Genomic DNA, 25,179 nt, shown 5'->3' with positions numbered 1-25,179 from the left:
AATTCAGCTTACCGAGGGGTTAGAGTGTGTTCGGGAGCTCTGGTGGAGTGGGGTCACAGGAGGTGTTTGGTGGTCTGTGCAATTTTCTGACTCATCCCAGGCTTGTGCAGCACGCTCGATGGTGTGGGGGCTCCGCCAGCATTTTGGGAAATTCTGGAGTTCACACGCATCCATCTCAGGCTGGGGCGCGGCAGTTTTGGAGATGCTCAGTGGTACTGGGGCTCCACCGACATTTTGTGAAAGCCTGGAGCCCCCGCATTTCCATTGCTGTAATTTGGTGGCCTCCACAATCTCCCATCTCCCAAGATCTTAATCTGCACGTGCTCTCCCTCCAGCGCCCATTTTCCTGGAGGCCACTGCATTACAGCAGTGGAAGTGCGAGGGCTACGGGCTTTCACAAAATGTCGGTGGAGCCCCACCACTGAGCATCTCCAAAACTGCCGCGCCCCAGCCTGGGATGGATGCGTGGGAACTCCAGGCTTTCCCAAAATGTTGTCGGAGCCCCTGCACCACTGAGCATCTCCAAAACTGCCGCGTACCAGCCTGGGATGAGGATCCTGGTAAGTACATCCGGACTATAAGACACCCCCCCCATTTTCCTCCAAATTTTTTTAGGGAAAAAGTGTGTCTTATAGTCCAAAAATACGCTAAGTTCATGACAGTACATCCATGCTCGTATGGTGGATGCAGTATATGAGTAGCATTGTCTTGCAATGCCTTTCCTGAAATAGACATTGTCTGGATGGGATAATGTGGTGTTTTAAAATATCTATATAATATATAATGTTGAGCAAGATATGTAAGCTGCCCATGCTATATGCACTAGTGCTGCAAGCTGGATGGTCCCTCTGTTGAATCTGAAGGGTTCTGTTGTTTCCATAAAGAGTTTCAAATTCAGACCACAGAACAGTTTTCCATTTTGTCTCTGTCTATTTTAAAGCAGCTTCTGCCCTGGGAACAGTGTTTTTGTGTTGATACATGGCTTCTTCTTAGCAAGATAGAGCATTAAAATGCATTTGTGGATTGCACAGTTAACAGTTTACCGCTAAGAAAGTATTCCTGAACTGTTGCAGTAATTTGCTCGACCAAATCGTGCCTGGTTTTAATGCAATGTCGCACATCACAATCATCCAATATTGACCCTCGGCCTTGCCCCTTGTCCACATGGATTTCTCTACAATCTCTGAATCTTTTGATGAAATTATGTACTCTAAATAGTGGTATATTCAAAAATCTTTACAATTTTACATTGAGGAATATTGTTCTGATATTGTTTCACAATTTATAGACTCAGTTGTTCACTAATTGATGAAACTCTGACCATCTTTGCTTCTGAGAGACTCTGCCTCTCTAACCTGCTCTTTTTCTAAAAAGTTGTGTGACTAAGTTGAAAACTGATCTTTTAGCTGTTTTTTTACTACATTGTTTTCTAGCCTTTTGTCAACCCTGTTCCAACTTTTTTCAGATATGTTGCTACCTTCGAGTATTGAGGTTTTTTTCTTTTCAAATAAAATTAATGAAATCTGTTCTGTTGTTAATAAAATATTGCTATAAGAGATCTCTGAATGACTGCACTCTTGGTTCATTCACATTTTACACGTCATCCCACCTTTTATGGAATTGGGATTGTATATAACTATATACTGCATTATACAAAAGTTTTTCGGCAGGTGTGGAAAAAACTGTTGTAAAGTAAGAATGTTTTAAAAAATAGAAGTATTAATAGTTTATTTTTAGCAATTCCCAAAATGAAAAGTGAATGAACAAAAGATAAATCTAAGTAAAATCAATATTTGTTGTGACCACCTGTGGTTTCAAAACAGTATAAAAGCATCAATTCTTCAAGTTACGCTTGCGCACAGTTTCTGAAGCAACTTCCCAGGGAGGTTGATCCAGACATCTTTGGTAACTAAATACAGATCTTCTTTCGATATAGGCTTGAACAAGTCTTTCTGTCTCTTAATGTAATCCCAGACAGAATTTATGATGTTGAGATGTGGGGGCCTTATCATCACTTCCAGTACTCCTTCTTTTTCCATCATACAATAATCTGTAGGCAGTCAAATTGGCTCCTGTCACGGTTCCTCTGCTCAGTGAAAGAATGCTATGCTGTCCTGTGGACACTGTCTTGCTGAGCTGTCTGTGTCTTGATTGACAGCTTGGTTGTCCAATTCTGTAATGGGCTTGCTGAGCTGTTGGTGCCTTGATTGACAGCTCTGCTGTCCAATCTGTGACTGGGGCGTCCGGGACTTCAGCAAGTGTTCAGTGTTCTGGTAATCGCATAGCTACTTAACTGAGCTGTCTGCCCCTGATCCCTGCCCGACGTAGTTTGTGCTTCTTGGTGAGTGTTAGCCTGATTCTCTTGCTCTGAGTTCTGATCTTCTGCTGCCTAACCCTTTGGACCGTGTTCTGACTAATCCTTTGTCTTGTCCATCGGCTTTTGCTCCGCTATCTCCTGTTATTCACCCTGGACTGTGACCTGACTTACACCTTTGTCTTTTCCCTTGGTTATCTACGTACTCTCTCGGTATTGACCTCAGAACGTCTGCCTCTTCTTCATCACGGCCTGTCCTTGAGTAGTGATTGTCACAGCTCCATAGCCAACGACCCCAACCACACTGCTAATACCATTATGAACCATCTTCAGTGTAAGGAAGAACAAAATGTCCCGGAAGCAATTGATATGGCCTCCAGAGCCCTGATCTCAATGTCAGGAAACAAAAGGGTTTGCACAAGCCTACATCTGTAATATACGGACACTAGAAGTCATAGTCGAGCATTTGGGGTACTGCTTACCCAGGCCTTTCTCTGTAGCCACAGGGTCTCTTCTTTGAACCAACACTTCTGGCACTCATGGTGCTGTCAGTTTCCTCTTCACTGCTTTGTGTCACAACCATCCCTGGTTTCAAAGGACTGGAGGCACAATCCACAGCAGCTTTTCACACAACGGATTTATTCTCCTTATCTTCCATCATCATCTTTACAGTATAGACAGGGCATTTCCCTGTCTTTCCTTTCTCTCCTCTTTGTGTCACTAAGTGTTTATGCGGGAAGAGGTGCCTAATAGAACGTCACTACGTCATAGCCTTTTTCTGCCTGTTTTGTCCCAGACTTCTGATGTACTACTTCCATAGTTCTCTGCCACGTAAACGGTTGACCTGCCCATACACTTTTACCGTGACTCTCTCTCTATCTTCTTATATCATCTTCCTCAGTCTCTTCTCTTCTGCAGCTCAAACTGTGCTTTCTTCCTCTACTCAATGTTTCCCCTTGGATGGCTTTGCATAATCTTGAACGTTATGGGGAAGTTAAGCAGCTTGGGCCATAGGCCACCTGAGCACACAGGGGTCATACCCGGACTACCCATCACTAGGAAATATTCCTGCCTTATTCCCCAACTATCCCCTCCTACAATTAATTCTTATATGTCCTACAGCTAAACCTACTATACAGTGAGCTCAGTGCCCCCATCTAGTGACTCTTTCCCAATCTGCACTATCCCTATTAATCCCTAGTATAACATATAGTACATAGGCAATATGACATAATGGAATACACGACAACATGTAACAACGGCATAAAATATATAAGTAAATATGTACATACAAGTACAATAATATAGGGGTTTAAAGAGGTAAAATACTCAAGCCCTTACACATCCAAAGAATATTTGGGGTTAGTTCTCCAAGATGTTTGGAATAACCTCTCTATAATGTTCCTTCAAGAACAGCGTGTAAATGTATCAAGGAGAATTACTGTTCTGCTTTTGTTCTCTTGTTTTGAAGACATAGGATAGAAACACCAGATATTAAATTGATTCAGATTTATCTTGCATTCTTACTTCTTAGCATTTTTTCCTCAATCCTTCCTCTACCTAAATCTTTTGCACAATACCGTATATGTGTGTGTGTGTATATATATACACTATATAGTATATATATATATACTAGATGGTGGCCCGATTCTAACGCATCGGGTATTCTAGAATATGCATGTCCACGTAGTATATTGCCTAGCCACGTAGTATATTGCCCAGCCACGTGGTATATTGCCCAGCCACGTAGTATATTGCCCAGCCACATAGTATATTGCCCAGCCACATAGTATATTGCCCAGCCACGTATGTAACAGGTTGAAAAATAAAAAATAAACATACTCACCTTCTGAAGGGCCCCTTGTAGTCATCTCGCCTGTGTGCGGTGCATGCAGCAGCTTCCGATCCCAGGGTTGGTATGAGCGCATGACCTGTGATGACGTCGCAGTCACATGACCGTGACGTCATGGCATGTCCTTCTCGCATAGCATCCTTAGCACCGGAACCTGCCGCCTGCACTGCCGAGGACAGGATGACACGTCGGAGGGTGAGAATAACGTTTTTTTTTTTTATTATTATTATTATTTGTAACAGTAGATCTTTTTACTATTGATGCTGCATACACATCATCAATAGTAAAAAGTTGGTCACACAGGGTTAGTAGCTGCGTAACCGGAGTGCGTTACACCGCGCTCCGGTATCGCTGGCATTAACCCTGTGTGAGGGCTGACTGGAGGGGAGTACGGAGCAGGCACTGACTGCGGGGAGGAAGGAGCGACCATGTTGCTGCCGGACTGCGCCCGTCACAGATTGGTCGTGGCAATGGTCGTGGGCGTTTTGCCACGACCAATCAGCGATTTGGATTCCATGACAGACAGAGGCCACGACCAATGAATATCCATGCCTTCATCAGATGATTTCATCAGCATAGTATAGACCTTCACCTTGTAGATAGCGAAGGCTTCCATCCAGCCAGTGTTAATATTAGGAGAATGTTTTTGACTTTTGTGATCTGTATCTATACATAGTACATTATATACGGTAAATTCTTTTTATAACTATGATTGATTGAATAATTGAACATTTACATCAGTAAATGAAATCTATGTGCCACATCTTGTCTGTTGCTGAGTATTTTCACAATCAATGTTTTATCATTTTAGCCAATTGAAAAAGTGTACATTTTGTAATTAGACCTTCTTTTTCAATTCTTAGATGCTACTAGAACTGCAGATCGGGTAAAGTACTTGTTTTATATGCATCACCAAGGTTCCTTTTTATTTGCATGTTAATATATTGTTAAAAATATCAGCCCTCTAGTATTACGTGTCCATTTTGAAGGGTAATTCTAACAGCTCTTCGTAATCTTCTAAAAGGTTTTCTTGCTCTTAAAAAAAACACATTTTAGACTATCCTAGCAGTTCTAAAATTACTACATGCCAGAAGGTGATCATCTCTAATGTTTTTGTGCAGTCACATTGCAAGTGCTGGGCTCCTTGACCAAAGTCTATATTCCTCAAACAACATTTAGGCCCCTACTTATAGGGTAGTTATAAATGTGCAATTACTGGTGATCTGACTGCTGGCACCCCGATGATTATGAAAATAAGGGTTAAAGAATTTTCAGTGAGAAGGGAGTAGTAGGGCAATGTGCGACTGTCGCTGCATTCACGGTCTATTGGATGACATGGCCCAAGTGCTGTACTCACTGATCTTCGTCAATCCCATACACAAAAGGGTCTCTCGAGATCCTCATTCTCATAATGTGTGAGCGTGCCAGCAATCAGACCAAGATCAATTACATATTTTTCAGCCATCCTATGGATAAGTGCTAAGTGTTGTTTATGTGAAAACTCCTTTTAAGACGGGTGGGGAATCTTTTTTTACCAAGGGCCATTTGGATATTTATAACATCCTTTGGGGGCCGTACAAACTCTGCCCACAAAGTACATCCTGACTCTGGTACTGGTGTCAGGACGTAATCTTTCATTGCATGACCTTCAGTGTCCAGTAGTGAAAACTGCGTGTGTGTGCTAACAGAGCAAAAAGAAATTAATGAGCTGCTGGCAATCAAAATACAGCTCCCTGCCCAAGAATGCGGTCCCTGAGAATCTGCCCGGGAGCCTAATAAAAGGTCATCGAGGGCCGTAAATGGCTTCCCCACCCCTGTTTTTAGATCATACACTTATCACTTATCCTGCAACAAGTGATAAAGATTTGGCTCAATTTTCAGGTTGCTTTGCAAGTAGGGGAAGCACTTGTTTTTATTGTACAATATTGGGGGAAAACTCTTTCACTATATCTTGTCTTTGATGTGGTTTTTAAACTTTTGTGTCTTCGTTTGTACTTATTTAGGACCTTGATGATCGAGGACAGCTTCATATTTCACCTGGAATTTCCACAGTAAAATTAGATCCTCAGTATCCTGGTAAATGTTTGATCTACCATGCCTATGTAGATACAGAAAATCTTTTAGGCTATGTGCACACGTCCGGAATTGCCGCTAAAATTTCCGCGGCAATTCCGCAACTGTGCCGCGGGTAAAACACATTTGGAATTGGCATGCGTTTTCCCGCTAAACACTAGCATTTTACAAGCGTAATTAGCTTGAAGAATTCTAGCGTTTTACAAGCAATCTGTAGCATCGCTTGGAAAACTGATTGACAGGTTGGTTACACTTGTCAAACATAGTGTTTGAAAAGTGTGACCAACTTTTTACTATTGATGCTACCTATGCAGCATCAATAGTAAAAAGATCTAATGTTAAAAATAATTTTTAAAAATGAATAAATCGTGATATCCTCACCTTCTGGGGCCCCCGGCAGCATCACACTCCTCGCGATGCTTCCGTTCCCAATAATGCCTAGCGACAATGACCTCAGATGACATAGGGGTCTCGCGAAACCCACGTTATCACAGGTCATTGCCGCAAAGCATCCCTGGGAACGGAAGCATCGCAAGGAGCGGGACGGCTGCCGGGGTGAGAATATAACAATTTATTATTTTAATTCTTTTTTTTTAAACAATTATATGGTTCCCAGGGCCTGGAGGAGAGTCTCCTCTCCTCCACCCTGGGTACCAACCGCACATGATCTGCTTACTTCCCGCATGGTGGTCTGTTGTGAATTCTGTGGCAGAGCTCCCTCCTGTGGTCACAAGTGGTACTTCGGCTGGTTCTCTCTGTGAGCTTCCGTTGGTGGAGGAAAGTGGTACTGCGGCTTCTGAGTTTCCTTCCTCAGGTGATGTGGTGAAGTCGTTAGGTGCTGCTCTATTTAACTCCACCTAGTGCTTTGATCCTGGCCTCCAGTCAATGTTCTAGTATTGGACCTGTTTCCTCCTGGATCGTTCCTGTGGCCTGCTGCTCTGCATAGCTAAGTTACTCTTTGCTATTTGTTTGCTGTTTTTTTCTGTCCAGCTTGACAATTTGTTTTTTTCTGCTTGCTGGAAGCTCTGGGACGCAGAGGGTGTTGCGTGGTTTTTGTAGGGTTTTGTGTTGACCGCAAAGTTACCTTTCCTATTGTTAAGTCCTTCTCAGTCCCTGGCTTACTAGAGGTAGGGATCCTGAGTAAATGACACGCAAACAAGGTATTGTGTGATCATATACAGGGGAAGCCCAGGAGCACATCTCTCTCTCTGGGCTTTGCCCTCCCTTTATATAGAAAAGAATTATTCTTTTACAGACATGCGCACAAGCGCTCATATTTCACTATCTCTTACATAAACAATCTATACCAGTCTTTATCAGTAGAAAGTTACATCATCTGGAAGGTGAATGAAAGGCTGCTATTGAAAGAAGGAATGCACACATGATTACTTCCATAAAAGGAAATGTCAAGTCAGCAGAAATGTATCTTGTTGTAAGCGAGATTTCTCAGGAAGAAGACAAGATGGATTCCTTTAGTTCAGTCTGATCTCCACAATTCCCCCCTTTGACATTTTCTTTTATTTATTTTATTACCACAGGGCCAAAGACAAAGCCTTTATTTGGTATTACACATGTACATGCTTGTATTCAATAAGAGAATCAAATCTAGTATTAATTCTTCCGTTTAACTCTCGCAACCTTTTCTTTGTTTTGCAATAAGTACAGATATTACAAAGGGATAGCAAAATAAGCGCAATAATCAGTATTAGCAAAGGATAACATAAGAGAAGAAGGAAAAAAAAACTTTATACTCTTGCATCTATTACACAAAGTTTATCTGTGCATACTGAGATACTCTTGAGCACAATCTGGATTAGTACGTATATGACTACAATAATCATAACTATATGTATTATGCTCTGCATAATCCCAGCAACCCACCCACAGATTCCTCTGAACCAGTTGGCTGGGTTAAGAAAAGAAAAGGTATCTGACCACCAGCTATCCTTATTCTGGTCATTGTCTTTGTCATACTGATCTCTGAGTCGTTGTACGTCCTTTAATTTAAATGTCATACTCATAGTACTATTCGGGTCTATATAATGACAGCAGGTGGGTCCGATGATTTGACACATACCCCCTTGTGAGGCAGTTAGGTAATCCAATACCAGGGTATGTTGGTTAGTGACTATTATAAGCTGATTCTGTACAGCTATACTAGTGTTTAGTATATCCAATATATCCCAGATCTGATCATCTAGATAATCCGTGGCTCTAACTAATTTATCCCACATCTGTGTTAACATAGGATAAATAAAAATGGTACTAGCAATTTTGTTAGGAATTCCCATTTGTACTATATGTGGCCTCCCCGAGGGACGTGGTGAGTTATCTGCAGCTCTTTTATACAGTGTGTGCTTGGGCACGGCTTGCATATTCACTTGTTTATTTGAAATTATGAATGTAGCCGGGGTTAGGCGTCCTAATGTACAAGTACCCTTTATACCTACGGGAAGCCATTTATATGCTCCTTCTCCGCATATCCAAAATGTACCTTCAGGCAGATCCCATAGAGCTGAGTGCTGCAATACCAATCTGTGAGCCAAGTCCACAAATCTAGATACATTCTGAAGTATACACCAAGAGGGTTTTTGTCCCAAGGGGCTACAGTACCTGGCTGCGGGATTCCCACATACAGGCATTCCTTTGACATACTCATTGGATTCATTACAAACCAGGTTCCCCAGCTTACTTGTACAACTGTTTGCATCACCTTGGGGGAACAATTTAGAATGTTTCCATTTTCTATTATGTATGTATCTTTCCAATACTACAGGTTTGAAAGCATCAGAGGGGGGGACGGTTGTACTGAAACTAAGCTGTAGATTTTCTGTGGGGACCTGTCCTAAATTAGTTAATCCAGTCTTATTTCTAGGTACCCATTTTCCTCCCCTAAATGCTAAATATTGTAGATGTGTGTTACTCCCTGAGAGATTACCCTGCCACCAAGGAAATTCTACCCATCCCACAATTGGTATGGCGATTGTAGTATTCCACAGCCTAGCATTACCAATTTGGTTGTTGGCCAGGTTGTCTGAACAATTAGGCCAAGCGAATATTTCTTCTGCTAATACGGGAACTGCTAGAAAAGGTATACTTGTGGCTGATACCGGCGAATGGGTACAGATCCAACAATCTGTCAGGGTTTGTGTATTGTTTAACAAGTCATGCACTAATTTTCTATGATGTTGTACGAATCTATTGTTCAAAGGGGCTAGAGAATTCAGTCTATCCCACGCCTCCGTTGAGGTTATCATTATTAACATCAATATCATGAGTTTATACTGCTTTTCTTGCAATGGCTTGCATGTATCCATGATGCCTTTCCTTCAAGCTTGACTGATGTAGGTGTTGTCAACAGGACTTGGAAGGGTCCGTCAAACCTTGGTTCTAGAGCCTTTCTGGTGTGTCTTTTTACATAGACTTGATCACCTGGTTCCAACTTGTGACTTCCTTCTGTGTTGTCAGGATCTGGAAGGGAAGCAAAAACTTGTGCATGCACCTTAGTTAATTGTTTCTGAAGATTTTGCACATAAGAAGTCAATGATTCAATATTTAACACAAGTTGCTGTGGAAAATAACATCCTAAATTGGCAGTCCTGCCAAACAAAATTTCATATGGAGACAGTTTAGTCTTACCCCTTGGGGTATTGCGTATTGAGTAAAGGGCCAGTGGAAGGCATTCTGTCCAAGGCTTTCCTGTTTCAGCCATGGCTTTCTGTATTTTTAATTTTAAAGTTCCATTCATGCGTTCCACCTTACCAGAACTTTGAGGATGGTACGGAGTGTGTAACTGACTTTCAACACCCAACATTTTCAGTACATTTTGAAATATTTCTCCAGTAAAATGAGTACCCCTATCTGACTCGATCACTTCAGGGAGACCGTAACGGGGTATCAGTTCGGCAACTAGCTTTACAGCAGTGTTTTTAGCTGAAGCCTTCCGAACTGGATAGGCCTCTGGCCACCCCGAGAACATGTCCACACATACCAACACATACTCATACCCATTACTTTTTGGCAGCTGGATAAAGTCTATTTGTAATCGCTGAAACGGGTAGAGAGGTCGGACGTGGTGCTTCATAGGGGTCTTTGTTGTCTGTCCGGGATTATGTGCCAGGCATATAGCGCATGCAGCACAATAGTCTCTTGCATAGTTGCCAAAACCTGGAGCCAACCAGACTTGCTTTGCCAGTAGTGTCATTGCATTTGCAGACACATGAGTAGGGTGGTGCAGTCCACCAACTACAATCGGATACCAGGCTCTAGGTAGACATATTAGTCCATCTTTCTTCCAAATTCCCGCTTGTTCTTCTGCCCCTTCCTTTTTCCACCTGTCCCTCTCCTCTTCTCCTGCATCTTCCTGTGCTTGTCTCAGTCTATCTTCAGTATTTTCTGTGGGGTTTACAGTATGAACCTGTTGTAAGGGTTTGACAGCTGCTGCTTTGGCTGCTTTATCAGCCCTATCATTTCCCCTAGATTCCCTAGTGTCGAGTCTCACATGTGCAGCTACCTTGATTACTGCTACTTCTTTTGTTTCTTGTGCAGCCTCTAAGATCTGTTTGATCAGAGAAGCATGTTTTACAGGTTGTCCTGACGCTGTCATGTAACCTCTAGCTCTCCAGATTACTCCAAAATCAAACACAATACCATGTGCATACCTAGAATCAGTGTATATATTAGCTGTCTGGTTCTCAGCTATTTTAAGAGCTTCAATCAATGCTGTTAGTTCTGCTTCTTGTGCAGACTGTTTCGGTGGAAGTGGTTCTGCTTTGAGAGTTTCAGATTCTGACACAACTGCATACCCTGTATGGAAGTTACCTGTGTCATCTGCAAACCTACTACCATCTATAAACAGCTCTAAATCTGGATTTTGAAGTGGTGTTTCGGATACATTGGGTAAGCCTACCGTTTCTTGTAAAATGAGCTCTGTACAATCATGTGTGTCTGTAGGGAAAAAATTTGCGTGTGGATCAGTGTCCTTATTCCCCCCTTCAGACTCGAGAGGTAGCAGTGTAGCTATATTGAGAGTCTGAAGCCTAGCAAATGTGATAGTAGAGGGGAGCAACAAAGAACACTGTAGCCGCAAATGTCTGGCCATGGAAATGTGTTTTGGTTGGACCTGGTTTAATATCCCATAAACATCATGTGTAGTTTGAACTGTGAGTGGATGCTCTAGGACAATTTCTGATGCTTTGTCCAACAATAGTGAGACAGCAACAACTACACGTACACAGGTTGGCGCTGCTCTAGCTACGGGATCTAACCTTGCTGAAAGATATGCAATTGGTCTTTGTTTCCCTGCATGCTTCTGGGTAAGAACTCCTGTAGCATGGGAATCAACTTCTGCAGCCATAAGCTGAAACGGTTTGGTGTAGTCTGGTAGCCCTAACGCTGGAGCTGAAACAAGGGCATCTTTAATTGTTGGAACGAAATCTGACCTTCTTTTGTCAACAAATAAGGTTCACTTTTTACACAGTCATACAGTGGTTGCATTAGTTGACTGGCATGTATAATCCATTGTCTACAATGAGACACTATTCCTAAAAATGCTCGTAGCTGTTTATGATTTCTAGGCTCATTCATCTGTCTTATTGCTTCAGTTCTTTGTGGTGTAAGATGCTTTTTACCTTGAGAAATGCAATGACCTAGAAAGACCACTTTGGTCTGACAAACTTGTAGCTTTTGTCTATTCACTTTACACCCTTCTTTTTCTAAAAAACATAGTAAACTCACAGTGGACCTTTCTGCAGTTTCTAGATCTGGGCAGCAAAGTAGTAGGTCATCCACATACTGCAAAATTACTACCTGTGGTTCGGGTTCAAACCTCTGAAGGACTGTTTGTAGGGCATTTGAATAAAGAGTAGGGGAGTGTATCATTCCCTGTGGAAGGCGTGTCCACGCCAACTGTTTGCCCTTAAATGTAAATGCAAACAAATGCCAACTATCTTGGTGTAAAGGAACCGAGAAAAATGCATTTGAAAGATCTATTACAGTAAATACTTGAGAACTGGCTGGTATCTGTGATAGTAACGTATGAGGATTGGGTACAACTGGGGTGATTGGATCTAGAACTTTGTTTATTTCTCTTAAATCATGTACCATACGATATTTGGGCATAGAACTCATATCAAGAGTTCTCTTTTTGACTGGATACAGAGGAGTGTTAGCAGGTGATTGTATCTCTACCAAAACTCCTTTCTCTTTATATCCCTCTATCTGTTTTGTAATCGCTAGTTCCTGCTGGGCACTCACAGGGTATTGTCTGAGCTGTGGGAGAACAGTTCCTGGTTGCACAGATAGTTTTACAGGAGAGATATGCAATAGTCCCACATCGGTGTCACCCTGTGCCCACAGTGTTTCTGGGACCATTGAGAGGTCTAGATCTGTGGTGTACTCTTTTTCTTCAGCATAATCCTCAAAAGCCTGAATTCTAACATATTGTTCTAATGTTTCTGCATCATCAGGGATAGTCAGTATAACTGTGCCATCTTCCCTAAAATTGATGTTAGCTTCTAATTTCTTTAGGACATCAGTTCCTAACAAACATGTTGGGGCACCTCTGGCATACAAAAATCTGGATGCAAAACATTTAGGTCCTAATGAGACCTCTAGGGGCACAGTATATGGCAGTGTTCGAATTACCCCATCATAACCCTCAGCAAAAGTTGTTTGTTCTGAAATATCTTCCGGATTCGGAAGAAAATCTTGATTCAAAATTGAGGAAGTTGCACCTGTATCTATCAAAAATGGAATCTCTCTCCCCCCCACATTCACCTGTATCATAGGTCTTCTAGCTGGTAGGGAAGTTTGTAACACATCGAGTCAATCTGAATCTGGTATGGGACCATCTATGATGGTAGATTTCTGCTGGTTGTCCGTTTGGGGAGGGTTATTTCTGGGAACAAATTTGCCTGACTTTATATCTGCCAACTTCTTCCTGCACTCTCTTTGGAAATGACCTGGCTTTTTACAGTAGTGGCAAGGAAAGTTGTGTCTCACTCTTCCTCCTGTATTAGCTTGTGCTATTCTAACAGGCTTACGATTCTCTCTCATATCCATGACTATTCCTAAACATCGTTGTTTCACAATATTTGGTTGTTCAATTGTTCTCCAATCTGGAGTAGAGGATTTAAATTTTTCTCTGATTTTCGGATCTAGCCCCTCTATTAATTGTTTTGTAAAAAGTCTCCTTACTGAAGCATCAGTCAAATCCAATCCTTCATCCCTAAAGCTATTTTCTAATTCTTGACTATATTCTTCAATACTTTGCCCAAATTTCTGCATAATCACACCCGTAGATCCCCTTTCCCTCTGTTTTTCTCTCATGAAAATTATTAATGCCTCTGTGAACTGGGTACCTGATGCTTCTGTCTGTAAGGCACCCCCTTCTGCCACTGGTCTATTGGGCTGTAGGTGTGTCAATAATTCCTGAAAAAGTCCGGGGGACATTTTCATTCTACATAATTCTTCCCCGTCCGCCCAGACCCCAGCATGAGTCTGCATGATTTGTTGTATGTATTGTGCAAATCGGATGGGATATTGAGTGGGATCAGGCGCATTATGCAGGAGGGACATACCTTCAGCAGGGGACCAAGGAAAATACTGTCGGGTCTGGTGATATCTAGTTCCCATTACCCCGTCAGCACCAGGTTCCCTAAAGGGTCTTGGTACTACCCTAACAGGGGCAAGTACAGCGCCATGTCTAGGTGTACCACAGACTAGGCAATCATTTCTCCAATCTGGATTTTGTTGTCCACAGTGTGAACATACCCATCCTCCTACCCCACCAAGATTGGGATACAAGGCTGGAAATTGTTTTCCTCCTTCTGCTCCTCCAGATGGTACAAATGATTGGGCTTTTGGATCTAGGTAAGGTGGTGGGATTATGTCACAACTTTTTCCCTTCCCCATAATCCATTTGGAAGTGTCTGGATCATACTTCCAATTCTCCTCTTTAGCTGTTTTTGAGACCTCTATCATACAGTGTATGATTTCTTCCCACCCATTGTCTTTGATAATTCCACCTCGTTCTTTACTCAGTTTTTCCCATTCTGTACTGAACATAAGTGCTTCTGAAATTCCCAATTTTTCTCTTACCCTTCTAATCTGACTTCTGACTGTCTTCCCACATCTTTCCTGTATGATATCTGCTGCTTCCACTTGTCCTAAGACGGTTTTTGTCTGTTTATTTCCCATTTTTATTTTTTTATTTTTTTTTTTTCAATATTAGCTATTTCTACCCCAGGTGACGTTTGGACAATCACTTATCCTAGGTGATGTCTCGTTGCCTTCTCTCCTAGGGAGCTAAAATATTGAAGGGCTGATCTGCTCCATTCTTTCTAATGTGCAGAATGTACTTAAGTGCTATTATGCACGCAAACAGACCCAGCAACACCATACAGATCACAAAACTTTCTGTGTCAGTTAGCATACTTGTCCCAGGCTCATGGACCCGCGTCCTGGGCTCATTCTATCAAACCTTATCCAGAAATGAAGGAGGTTAAGCACTTAAATGAGAGTCAAGCATGGGCGGAGGTCTCCCCGAAAGGACGCAACCACATGACCCAGTTAGGCTGACTTCCGTGTATAAGGCTTATACCCCAACTATTTCGGCTTATTTTTCTACGCACTTTTGCTCTTCTTTCACAACATACCACAACCTTCACACTGTTCACACACTGCCAGGGACAGGACTCATAAATCTATACAATATAGTAACCCGAGTTTTATAGGTATCTACTCACTACTAGACTAACCCAGCATGACACGGCTCATAGAGATCTTTCGGATAATACAAGGCAGATAAAAGAGAACTAATAATGTCTCTTACCTGGCCAGGTTTTTCAGTTCATTTGCCGTCCATTATCCCAGATCTCCATTGTCCGTATCTGCAGGTGAATCTCGAGCAAATACTCTCATCTCGGGTCCCTGTTCGATGCGCCAAAGAAATGTTAAGTCCTTCTCAGTCCCTGGCTTACTAGAGGTAGGGATCCTGAGTAAATGACACGCAAACAAGGTATTGTGTGATCATATACAGGGGAAGCCCAGGAGCACATCTCTCTCTCTGGGCTTTGCCCTCCCTTTATATAGAAAAGAATTATTCTTTTACAGACATGCGCACAAGCGCTCATATTTCACTATCTCTTACATAAACAATCTATACCAGTCTTTATCAGTAGAAAGTTACATCATCTGGAAGGTGAATGAAAGGCTGCTATTGAAAGAAGGAATGCACACATGATTACTTCCATAAAAGGAAATGTCAAGTCAGCAGAAATGTATCTTGTTGTAAGCGAGATTTCTCAGGAAGAAGACAAGATGGATTCCTTTAGTTCAGTCTGATCTCCACACTATCCTCGCTCTGTTCAGAAAGTTGGGCCTCACTTTGCTAAATCTATTTCATCTCTACGTTTGTCTTTTCATCTTAACTCACAGTCATTATATGTGGGGGCTGCCTTTTCCTTTGGGGTATTTCTCTGAGGCAAGGTAGGCTTATTTTCTATCTTCAGGCTAGCTAGTTTCTCAGGCCGTGCCGAGTTGCATAGGGAGCGTTAGGCGCAATCCACAGCTGCCTTTAGTGTGGTTGGAGAGGATTAGGGATTGCGGTCAACAGAGTTCCCACGTCTCAGAGCTCGTTCTTGTTTTTAGGGTTATTGCCAGGTCACTGTATGTGCGCTGACCTCTATGTCCATTGTGGTACTGAATTACCTTTCATAACAGTGGTCATAGCCACATGCGGAAAGTAAGCGGATCAATGCATTCCTATGTGTGCAAAATCCCCGCGATTCCGCACAAGGAATGAACATGCTGCGTTTTTTTCCAGAATGCGATTCCGCCGTGGAAAAAAACGCAACATGTGCACAAAAATTGCGGAATGCATTCTAATAATAGGATGCTTAATGTATGCGTTTTTCGCTTTTTCATAGCGAAAAACAGCGAAAAAAAACGCTAAAAATCCTGAACGTGTGCACACAGCCTTAGGCATTACTGTAGCAGTAACGTGCATTGACATGAAAGTTACAGTTTTCAGTTTTTCAGAGTCTGTACAAAGTGTTACAAATTATATTTGAATGAGTTTTAAACCAATAATAAATGAAACCAAGCATTTTTTTTAAAGAAATTCTATATATGGCAATCAGTCTAAAATGTGCATTTACGTAAAGTTATAAGAAAAATGTTCCAGTCTGTATAATGAACTGCATAAGATTTTCCTGTTTACAATATATGCCTATAGAAATAGTGATGAAAGGTACAGAAAAAATGTTTTAAATATGCCCATACAGTGTAAAGAATTGTGCCAAACAATAGCACGTGACATATGAAAAGTAAAATAGTAGTTGGAGTGAATAGTCTTTGAGGCTGATTCACGAAGACTCGTGTAGCATAGGCTTGTGCTATTCCAGTTTTGATGTACAAGAGGTGCCAAGTTTATCAAGATGCATACTCCACTTATTGAATTTGCCACTTCTTCGGAGAAGGATGGGCGTCCGTGTGCTGTGCCAGAAATACTACTCCGGTTAGGCCCTGGAGTAGCATTTCTGCCATGCAAAACGCTGGAAGTTTTGATTAATTGGACAGGTGAGGTGTGACCATGGCTGCAGCGGCTCCTTAGCAGCTCTGCCCATTTCGGTGAAGTTGATTAAAACTTATGAAAACACCAAAATTAGAGTTGAGCAAATTTATTTGAGTCCCCGCTTATTTTGCAAGCTATAGCGCTTGCCGAATAAGCTGCAGAGGGAACCCGGATACCTGAAATGCGCTGGCTGATGAGCTGATGGGCGCCGCAGCTGCATGTGTCGCGGCTGTGTCACTGTCAAAGCCCATGTATGGAGAACCCGACACACAGGCTGACCATGCATGTGCTGTGACTGTACCACATAGACACGAGCAGCCCACATAAAATATTGCCTTTTACCGATCCAAAAAATAAAGTGCAACATTCCGACGACATAATTTAGTATGTCACACCGCCCACTACTCTCCTAAAGGAGTTGTCTGGCAATTCTGAATTGGGAGGTAAGCAGCACTAATGAAGTCACATCTGCACAGACCTGTTAGGAGGTGTGCACATAGGGCAGGCATAGTTTACCTATCCTTTTCCTTAGAATAGGACATGCCTATTGTTTACGCGTCCTTGTAGGCATGTGCAAACATGACATTAACAGCACTACTCACCTCTCGATGCAGAAGTGACCAACCTTTCCAGGCTACGTTCATACATTGCAGTGTTTTCTGATGCAACTTTTGAAAATTGTGACAAGACAGTGCATTTTTACAACAACTTTGGCCAAAATAACAAATTGTGACAACAACTTGTAAAGGCCGCTTTAATAAATTGTTAATTGGGTGTTATCATTCCTGTGTCAAAAGCCTGAGTCACGGCATGCAGAGTTCAACCATTGTATCTGTTCAGAGGAGAAATGGTGAGGGTGACAGCCAGTTGTCAATTAGGCCACGGCTACACAGAGTCTTTGGCTGTGTTCCTACAAAGTGGTTAGCGTATACCGTCATACCCAAGAATAACACCCCAATACAGCTAGTGGTGAATCCTCCATGATCCCAAACATGCTGTGCGTTAAATGCATTAAAGACTGTAAGAGAAAAAACGCTTAGAGCTACAGTAAATTAGCAATGGACATAATTCAATAGAGAAAGACGATGACGTCAACTGGCCCCATAGAAGCTACATGGCCAGCAATAAGTGCGGACCCTAAATACTAAGTCTATATGTAGGAAATACTTGTGTGACCAATCATCTCCACTATGAAAATGGCTGTACATAACATGAATGTGAATGTAGTCGCTGAATCATGTGTGCGCCTTTGTTAGGATTCTTTCACAAAACATTTTTTTATTTGTGGCTTGTAAAAACACCTAGAGTCTAATGCATATTTTTGCAAACCTTTTTTTTAATTAAACTACTATCATCAAATGCCTAGAGATTTGGTACAGGTTCCATGTGGCTCGCTCATATACAGATATGTAGATGAAAAGGTGCATATAAGGTTTATGGGTAGAAGAAATTGCATGGGCTTTTATAGATCCTGATTATGTATGAATTAGTATATCCTTGTGTGGTCCGCGGCCACGTAACATACAGAGACAGTAAACTATTTTCTACAATTTGGATGATATTAGGGAGACTCCTATTGATGAATGACTTATCCCTTTGTGGAACATCTAATCATAGTCCTTTATGTTTTTAATTAACATATGAACTTTCCCCAATTGATTGGCACAAATAAAAGTTAATTACTAATTTAGTTTTTTAGTTTAGGGGCTTTTTTGACTTGGGCAATATTGATTTACCCTTTCACAATTATCCTCCCATTATGTGCCCTCACAGTTACATTATTTTCCCCCATCCACAAGGATAAGGCAATTAATCTTCCGCTCCGGCAGTACCTCTCCTCCTCTGCGGCCCGATGCTGGCAGCAATGTGATGAGGTCAGTAGCTTGCTGATGACATCACACCGCTGCACTTCGAGGCCAGGCTGACAGGCTCTCCCTCTGCCCAGTCCTGGCACCACAGTCTTCAAATATATTAGAGTCTGAAAGGCGCAAATGCATCCGAATATAGGAAGGCAGGAGCGACGTTTCCCAGGCTGCAGCAAACCCCTTGGCGGTTATATGAAGCCCACAGGACTGTATCTGGAGTACACATGAACAGCCCAAGTGGCCCAGAGGCTCAGCCCAGCTGGCATCTGCTCGATAGGGCAGATTGCCAGTCCGGGCCTGGTAGCTGCATGCAATCTGCTTTTTTCTCAGGCACCGGGCCATTTTTTTCAACAGATTTTGTTGCAACCATACAAGGTAATTTACTTAATATGACGTAAAAGGTGTTTTTTCTTCATTACAGTTGTTGTTGAAAGATCCTCTCCACCTGTGCCTGTAGAAATAGCTCCTGATGTTTCCAAGTCGAGCGAAAGTCAAGTTATTGCCCCAACTCAAGTTACAGGTACATTTGAATCTCCTATTAGTGTATGGTCTATATATAAAAATATAGAGTTATGGTGATCCGCCATATGTAAAGCTGGCCGTACACTAGTACATTTGTTCTGGTCCTTTGGTGCCTTTTTCTGACGCTGACTGAAGGCAGATTCATTGGAACAAGTCAATCTTGTATGTTGGATTTTTTCTGTTTATTGTTGGTTGAAGTTGTTGGAAAGTCAAAAGTCAGGCTTTAGCTGGCATAATGCAAGCCGAGGTATCATCCCGAGACAGTGATCGATCCGTACATTGTCTCCAATTTTTCTAAGCAATTTATAGTGAACGCTCTTTAAAGCCGATCTTTAAAGGAGTATTCACATCTTTGATATTTATGGCATCAAGGCGAAGAATTGTGAGCGGAGAGATACGTAGAGGTGGCATATATCAATTCTACTTTCTCCCAGCCACAATTTCCTTTAAGTCTCTGTCTAGCTGCAGCAGCCAGAGAACTTCTTACTAGGCTAGTGGGAGGATACCAGTTCTGAAAAATGAGTGTAATTTCTGTAGATATGCTATACAGGTCTAGGCTGGGTATTATACCCCCTTACTCTTGTATACTGTGCAGTCATCTAAGATCACTGGTGCGTTACTAGCTTTAGTTCTTCTTGGTTTCAGCTTTTCATGATGGACAATGATATATATAGTCATTGTTCGGTTCCTTAGACTTCTTGCACCTTGAAAATAGGTCACATAGGACTGCTTTTGCCTCTCATATAAACTACAGGGGCCACATGGCCATATAGGTGGCGGTGCACACAGGCTGCACAAATCCGAACCTACATGCCATCTATATCCTGCAATATATGCTTCCAGGAGAGAATCCTTTTATGCATATGTAATGATAAAGAAAAGCAAGCCTTGATTTTTCATGTTTTATTTTGTATGGAAACTAAAAGCATCCTGAGGTACAGATGTCCATTGCACCACTGTGGAAAGCCCGTCACAGATCCCATAATATTGGTGTGTGCATGGACCCTTAAAATGTACTTGTCTCCTAATGTGGAAACATGCTGGTTTATTTGTCTCTATCAAGTATCCAACCTTGGAAGTAAGAACACACTGGCAACCATGTGCACAATATTCCATATTATTATCACCCGTTATCTGCTCTGTTTCAATAGAAGTCAATGAATGTATCGTGGACCCTGATATCTGTGGAGAAGGTTTCTGTGTCAACCTGCCAGTTGGATACTTGTGCGTCTGCCATGAAGGCTACAAGAGGAATGAAAATCAGACCAAGTGTATTGGTAAGGTCCTCTACTAATATTATGCACCTATCCATTGGTCAGTAGACTTTGGTATTTTATCCTGTACTTAGAATATATATAAGGAGTAAAATGATTCTAGTATTTTCTTTTATTAATAAGGCAGGTATTACGGTTTGTCCATCTGTCTCTTGTTATCACTGCACACTGATGTGTTATATGCATAACCATGCAAGTAAAGAAGCTGCGGAGACACCATCACGTGTTTCTCGACGCAAGCAATGAATAGCCAGGCCTTTCCCCGGGAAGGAACAACCACGGGAAGGGCAGCATCCTAAGAAGGAAAGCCACCTATACCAAGCATGGTATCCATCCACAGACAGCTGTTTCGGGGTTTTTGCCCCTCATCAGTGTGGAGTAGGAATCTGGCTATTAGGAGCAGTGCCTAGTAAAAAGGCTATAAAGGCACAGATGATTGGCCTCGGGGAGACCAAAACATCCAACACCGCGGAGACACCATCACGTGTTTCTCAACGCAGTGATTCCAGAACACTGCCCCCATCCCTTATGGGAAATATGCAAATGCAAGTAAAGAAGCTGCGGAGACACCATCACGTGTTTCTCGACGCAAGCAATGAATAGCCAGGCCTTTCCCCGGGAAGGAACAACCACGGGAAGGGCAGCATCCTAAGAAGGAAAACCACCTATACCAAGCATGGTATCCATCCACAGACAGCTGTTTCGGGGTTTTTGCCCCTCATCAGTGTGGAGTAGGAATCTGGCTATTAGGAGCAGTGCCTAGTAAAAAGGCTATAAAGGCACAGATGATTGGCCTCGGGGAGACCAAAACATCCAACACCGCGGAGACACCATCACGTGTTTCTCAACGCAGTGATTCCAGAACACTGCCCCCATCCCTTATGGGAAATATGCAAATGCAAGTAAAGAAGCTGCGGAGACACCATCACGTGTTTCTCGACGCAAGCAATGAATAGCCAGGCCTTTCCCCGGGAAGGAACAACCACGGGAAGGGCAGCATCCTAAGAAGGAAAGCCACCTATACCAAGCATGGTATCCATCCACAGACAGCTGTTTCGGGGTTTTTGCCCCTCATCAGTGTGGAGTAGGAATCTGGCTATTAGGAGCAGTGCCTAGTAAAAAGGCTATAAAGGCACAGATGATTGGCCTCGGGGAGACCAAAACATCCAACACCGCGGAGACACCATCACGTGTTTCTCAACGCAGTGATTCCAGAACACTGCCCCCATCCCTTATGGGAAATATGCAAATGCAAGTAAAGAAGCTGCGGAGACACCATCACGTGTTTCTCGACGCAAGCAATGAATAGCCAGGCCTTTCCCCGGGAAGGAACAACCACGGGAAGGGCAGCATCCTAAGAAGGAAAGCCACCTATACCAAGCATGGTATCCATCCACAGACAGCTGTTTCGGGGTTTTTGCCCCTCATCAGTGTGGAGTAGGAATCTGGCTATTAGGAGCAGTGCCTAGTAAAAAGGCTATAAAGGCACAGATGATTGGCCTCGGGGAGACCAAAACATCCAACACCGCGGAGACACCATCACGTGTTTCTCAACGCAGTGATTCCAGAACACTGCCCCCATCCCTTATGGGAAATATGCAAATGCAAGTAAAGAAGCTGCGGAGACACCATCACGTGTTTCTCGACGCAAGCAATGAATAGCCAGGCCTTTCCCCGGGAAGGAACAACCACGGGAAGGGCAGCATCCTAAGAAGGAAAGCCACCTATACCAAGCATGGTATCCATCCACAGACAGCTGTTTCGGGGTTTTTGCCCCTCATCAGTGTGGAGTAGGAATCTGGCTATTAGGAGCAGTGCCTAGTAAAAAGGCTATAAAGGCACAGATGATTGGCCTCGGGGAGACCAAAACATCCAACACCGCGGAGACACCATCACGTGTTTCTCAACGCAGTGATTCCAGAACACTGCCCCCATCCCTTATGGGAAATATGCAAATGCAAGTAAAGAAGCTGCGGAGACACCATCACGTGTTTCTCGACGCAAGCAATGAATAGCCAGGCCTTTCCCCGGGAAGGAACAACCACGGGAAGGGCAGCATCCTAAGAAGGAAAGCCACCTATACCAAGCATGGTATCCATCCACAGACAGCTGTTTCGGGGTTTTTGCCCCTCATCAGTGTGGAGTAGGAATCTGGCTATTAGGAGCAGTGCCCCAGTAAAAAGGCTAATAGCCAGATTCCTACTCCACACTGATGAGGGGCAAAAACCCCGAAACAGCTGTCTGTGGATGGATACCATGCTTGGTATAGGTGGCTTTCCTTCTTAGGATGCTGCCCTTCCCGTGGTTGTTCCTTCCCGGGGAAAGGCCTGGCTATTCATTGCTTGCGTCGAGAAACACGTGATGGTGTCTCCGCAGCTTCTTTACTTGCATTTGCATATTTCCCATAAGGGATGGGGGCAGTGTTCTGGAATCACTGCGTTGAGAAACACGTGATGGTGTCTCCGCGGTGTTGGATGTTTTGGTCTCCCCGAGGCCAATCATCTGTGCCTTTACAGCCTTTTTACTAGGCACTGCTCCTAATAGCCAGATTCCTACTCCACACTGATGAGGGGCAAAAACCCCGAAACAGCTGTCTGTGGATGGATACCATGCTTGGTATAGGTGGCTTTCCTTCTTAGGATGCTGCCCTTCCCGTGGTTGTTCCTTCCCGGGGAAAGGCCTGGCTATTCATTGCTTGCGTCGAGAAACACGTGATGGTGTCTCCGCAGCTTCTTTACTTGCATTTGCATATTTCCCATAAGGGATGGGGGCAGTGTTCTGGAATCACTGCGTTGAGAAACACGTGATGGTGTCTCCGCGGTGTTGGATGTTTTGGTCTCCCCGAGGCCAATCATCTGTGCCTTTATAGCCTTTTTACTAGGCACTGCTCCTAATAGCCAGATTCCTACTCCACACTGATGAGGGGCAAAAACCCCGAAACAGCTGTCTGTGGATGGATACCATGCTTGGTATAGGTGGCTTTCCTTCTTAGGATGCTGCCCTTCCCGTGGTTGTTCCTTCCCGGGGAAAGGCCTGGCTATTCATTGCTTGCGTCGAGAAACACGTGATGGTGTCTCCGCAGCTTCTTTACTTGCATTTGCATATTTCCCATAAGGGATGGGGGCAGTGTTCTGGAATCACTGCGTTGAGAAACACGTGATGGTGTCTCCGCGGTGTTGGATGTTTTGGTCTCCCCGAGGCCAATCATCTGTGCCTTTATATGCATAACCATGTCACCTACTCACCGGATGATGTTGAGATATCACTATCAAGGACGCGTCCTTGGGATCACCATTGATCGACAGCATGGCACCACAATGGACATATCTTGGAACTATTTGTTGTTTAATGAACTTTTTGACTGTTTCCATAGATATAAATGAGTGTGTAGAAGATCGCCGGCTGTGTTCCAATGGCCGTTGTGAGAATACAGATGGAAGTTATCTATGTATTTGTTCAGCGGGATATATGGCTAATGAACGGGGATCTGACTGTGTGGGTATGTAGCTTTATTGTGAAAGCAATTAATGTTATTTGGTCACCAGACAGACTGCTCTAAGCATGTGCATCTCGTAGCTGTCAGAAATATATCACCAGTAGACATTTAGGTAACCATACACTTTATTGCCTGTTTTTTGTGCAAAAAAACCCTAAATTGTACTGCACCAGCGAAGTAGACGAGATTTCTGAAGTCTCATGCACGTGTTGCTTATTTTTTATGCAGATTTGAAGCAGTTTCATATCTGCAGCATGTCAATTCTTTCACCATTTTTGCAGCAATTCTCACCCTTTTGAATGAATGTGAAAAAACATTAAAACATGCAACCAAAAATGCTTCAAAATATAAAATGGTGATAATGAAATTGACATAACCAGTGATGGTAATTTATTAACTGCTTAGCCCCGGTTTTCTGTTGTAAAAGTCCTAATATTTGGTGTCAGCCGTATTTATGTTAATATTTGCAACGTTTTTTACCTTTTAGACACTTTTCAAACTTTCTAAAAAAAATGGTCAGGGTTGGACAGGGGTGGAAGAGGGGGACTCCTGAGTAGAAATGTACCGACAACATTATTAAAAATGTAAATGTATTTTTTTTTTGGGTTCAGATGTGAATGAGTGCTTGAGACCAGATGTGTGTCCAGACGGGCTTTGTATCAACACTGTTGGATCGTTCCGCTGTCAGTATTGTGACACTGGTTTCCGCATGAACAGAAGAGGACAGTGTGAAGGTGGGCGGCATTTTGATAAAAGTGATATATAAAGCTGCTGACTGGTGGGGCGAGTTGAGAGAAAATTATGTATTATCTGTGTCACAATCAGAAACAAAAGGACAATGACGGAGATGGAACCTAATGCTTAGTGAGGAAATAATCGAGTTTAGGCATTTATATTAATCAGTAAGTCTAGTCCGGCCATCCAAATGTCTAAATCAAAAGGGCTCCCAGTGTTAACTAGTAGAATAAGCAGGAAACAAAGACAGCTTAAAAAGAGAACTCAAATTTATCTAGCTTGCCATCTTGATCATGATTGACATAATCAAACAAGTCTTTAGAAATACCCTGGTTTAGGGAAAGAGGGAAAAAAAAAAAGACAAGTGCGGCGCTTCCTCTGAGCGTAATACGTTTTTACCAACAAGTTAAAAACATTTCTTTTATTAGTAGTTATGCTCACCTTCTATCGGTAAGAAATGCACGTTGAGATT

General features: G+C 42.8%; 1 protein-coding gene across 2 annotated transcripts in view; it reads left to right on the top strand.

Moving 5' to 3' along the window:
* LTBP1 (latent transforming growth factor beta binding protein 1) overlaps positions 1–25,179 on the top strand; it is a 536,829-nt gene that overhangs the window by 384,374 nt on the left and 127,276 nt on the right. For both annotated transcript variants that reach the window (XM_069769110.1, XM_069769111.1), the window contains 6 exons: positions 5,030–5,052; positions 6,170–6,242; positions 19,102–19,200; positions 20,354–20,479; positions 23,850–23,975; positions 24,584–24,706. In XM_069769110.1, coding sequence (XP_069625211.1) covers positions 5,030–5,052; positions 6,170–6,242; positions 19,102–19,200; positions 20,354–20,479; positions 23,850–23,975; positions 24,584–24,706 — 570 coding nt within the window. The remainder of the gene's footprint in view (positions 1–5,029; positions 5,053–6,169; positions 6,243–19,101; positions 19,201–20,353; positions 20,480–23,849; positions 23,976–24,583; positions 24,707–25,179) is intronic.

The sequence above is a fragment of the Ranitomeya imitator genome, chromosome 5 (genome assembly GCF_032444005.1).
Source record: "Ranitomeya imitator isolate aRanImi1 chromosome 5, aRanImi1.pri, whole genome shotgun sequence".
NCBI classification, from domain to species: Eukaryota; Metazoa; Chordata; class Amphibia; order Anura; family Dendrobatidae; genus Ranitomeya; species Ranitomeya imitator.
Note: the sequence above shows the minus strand (reverse complement) of the source record. Positions and strands in the feature narration are given on the sequence as shown.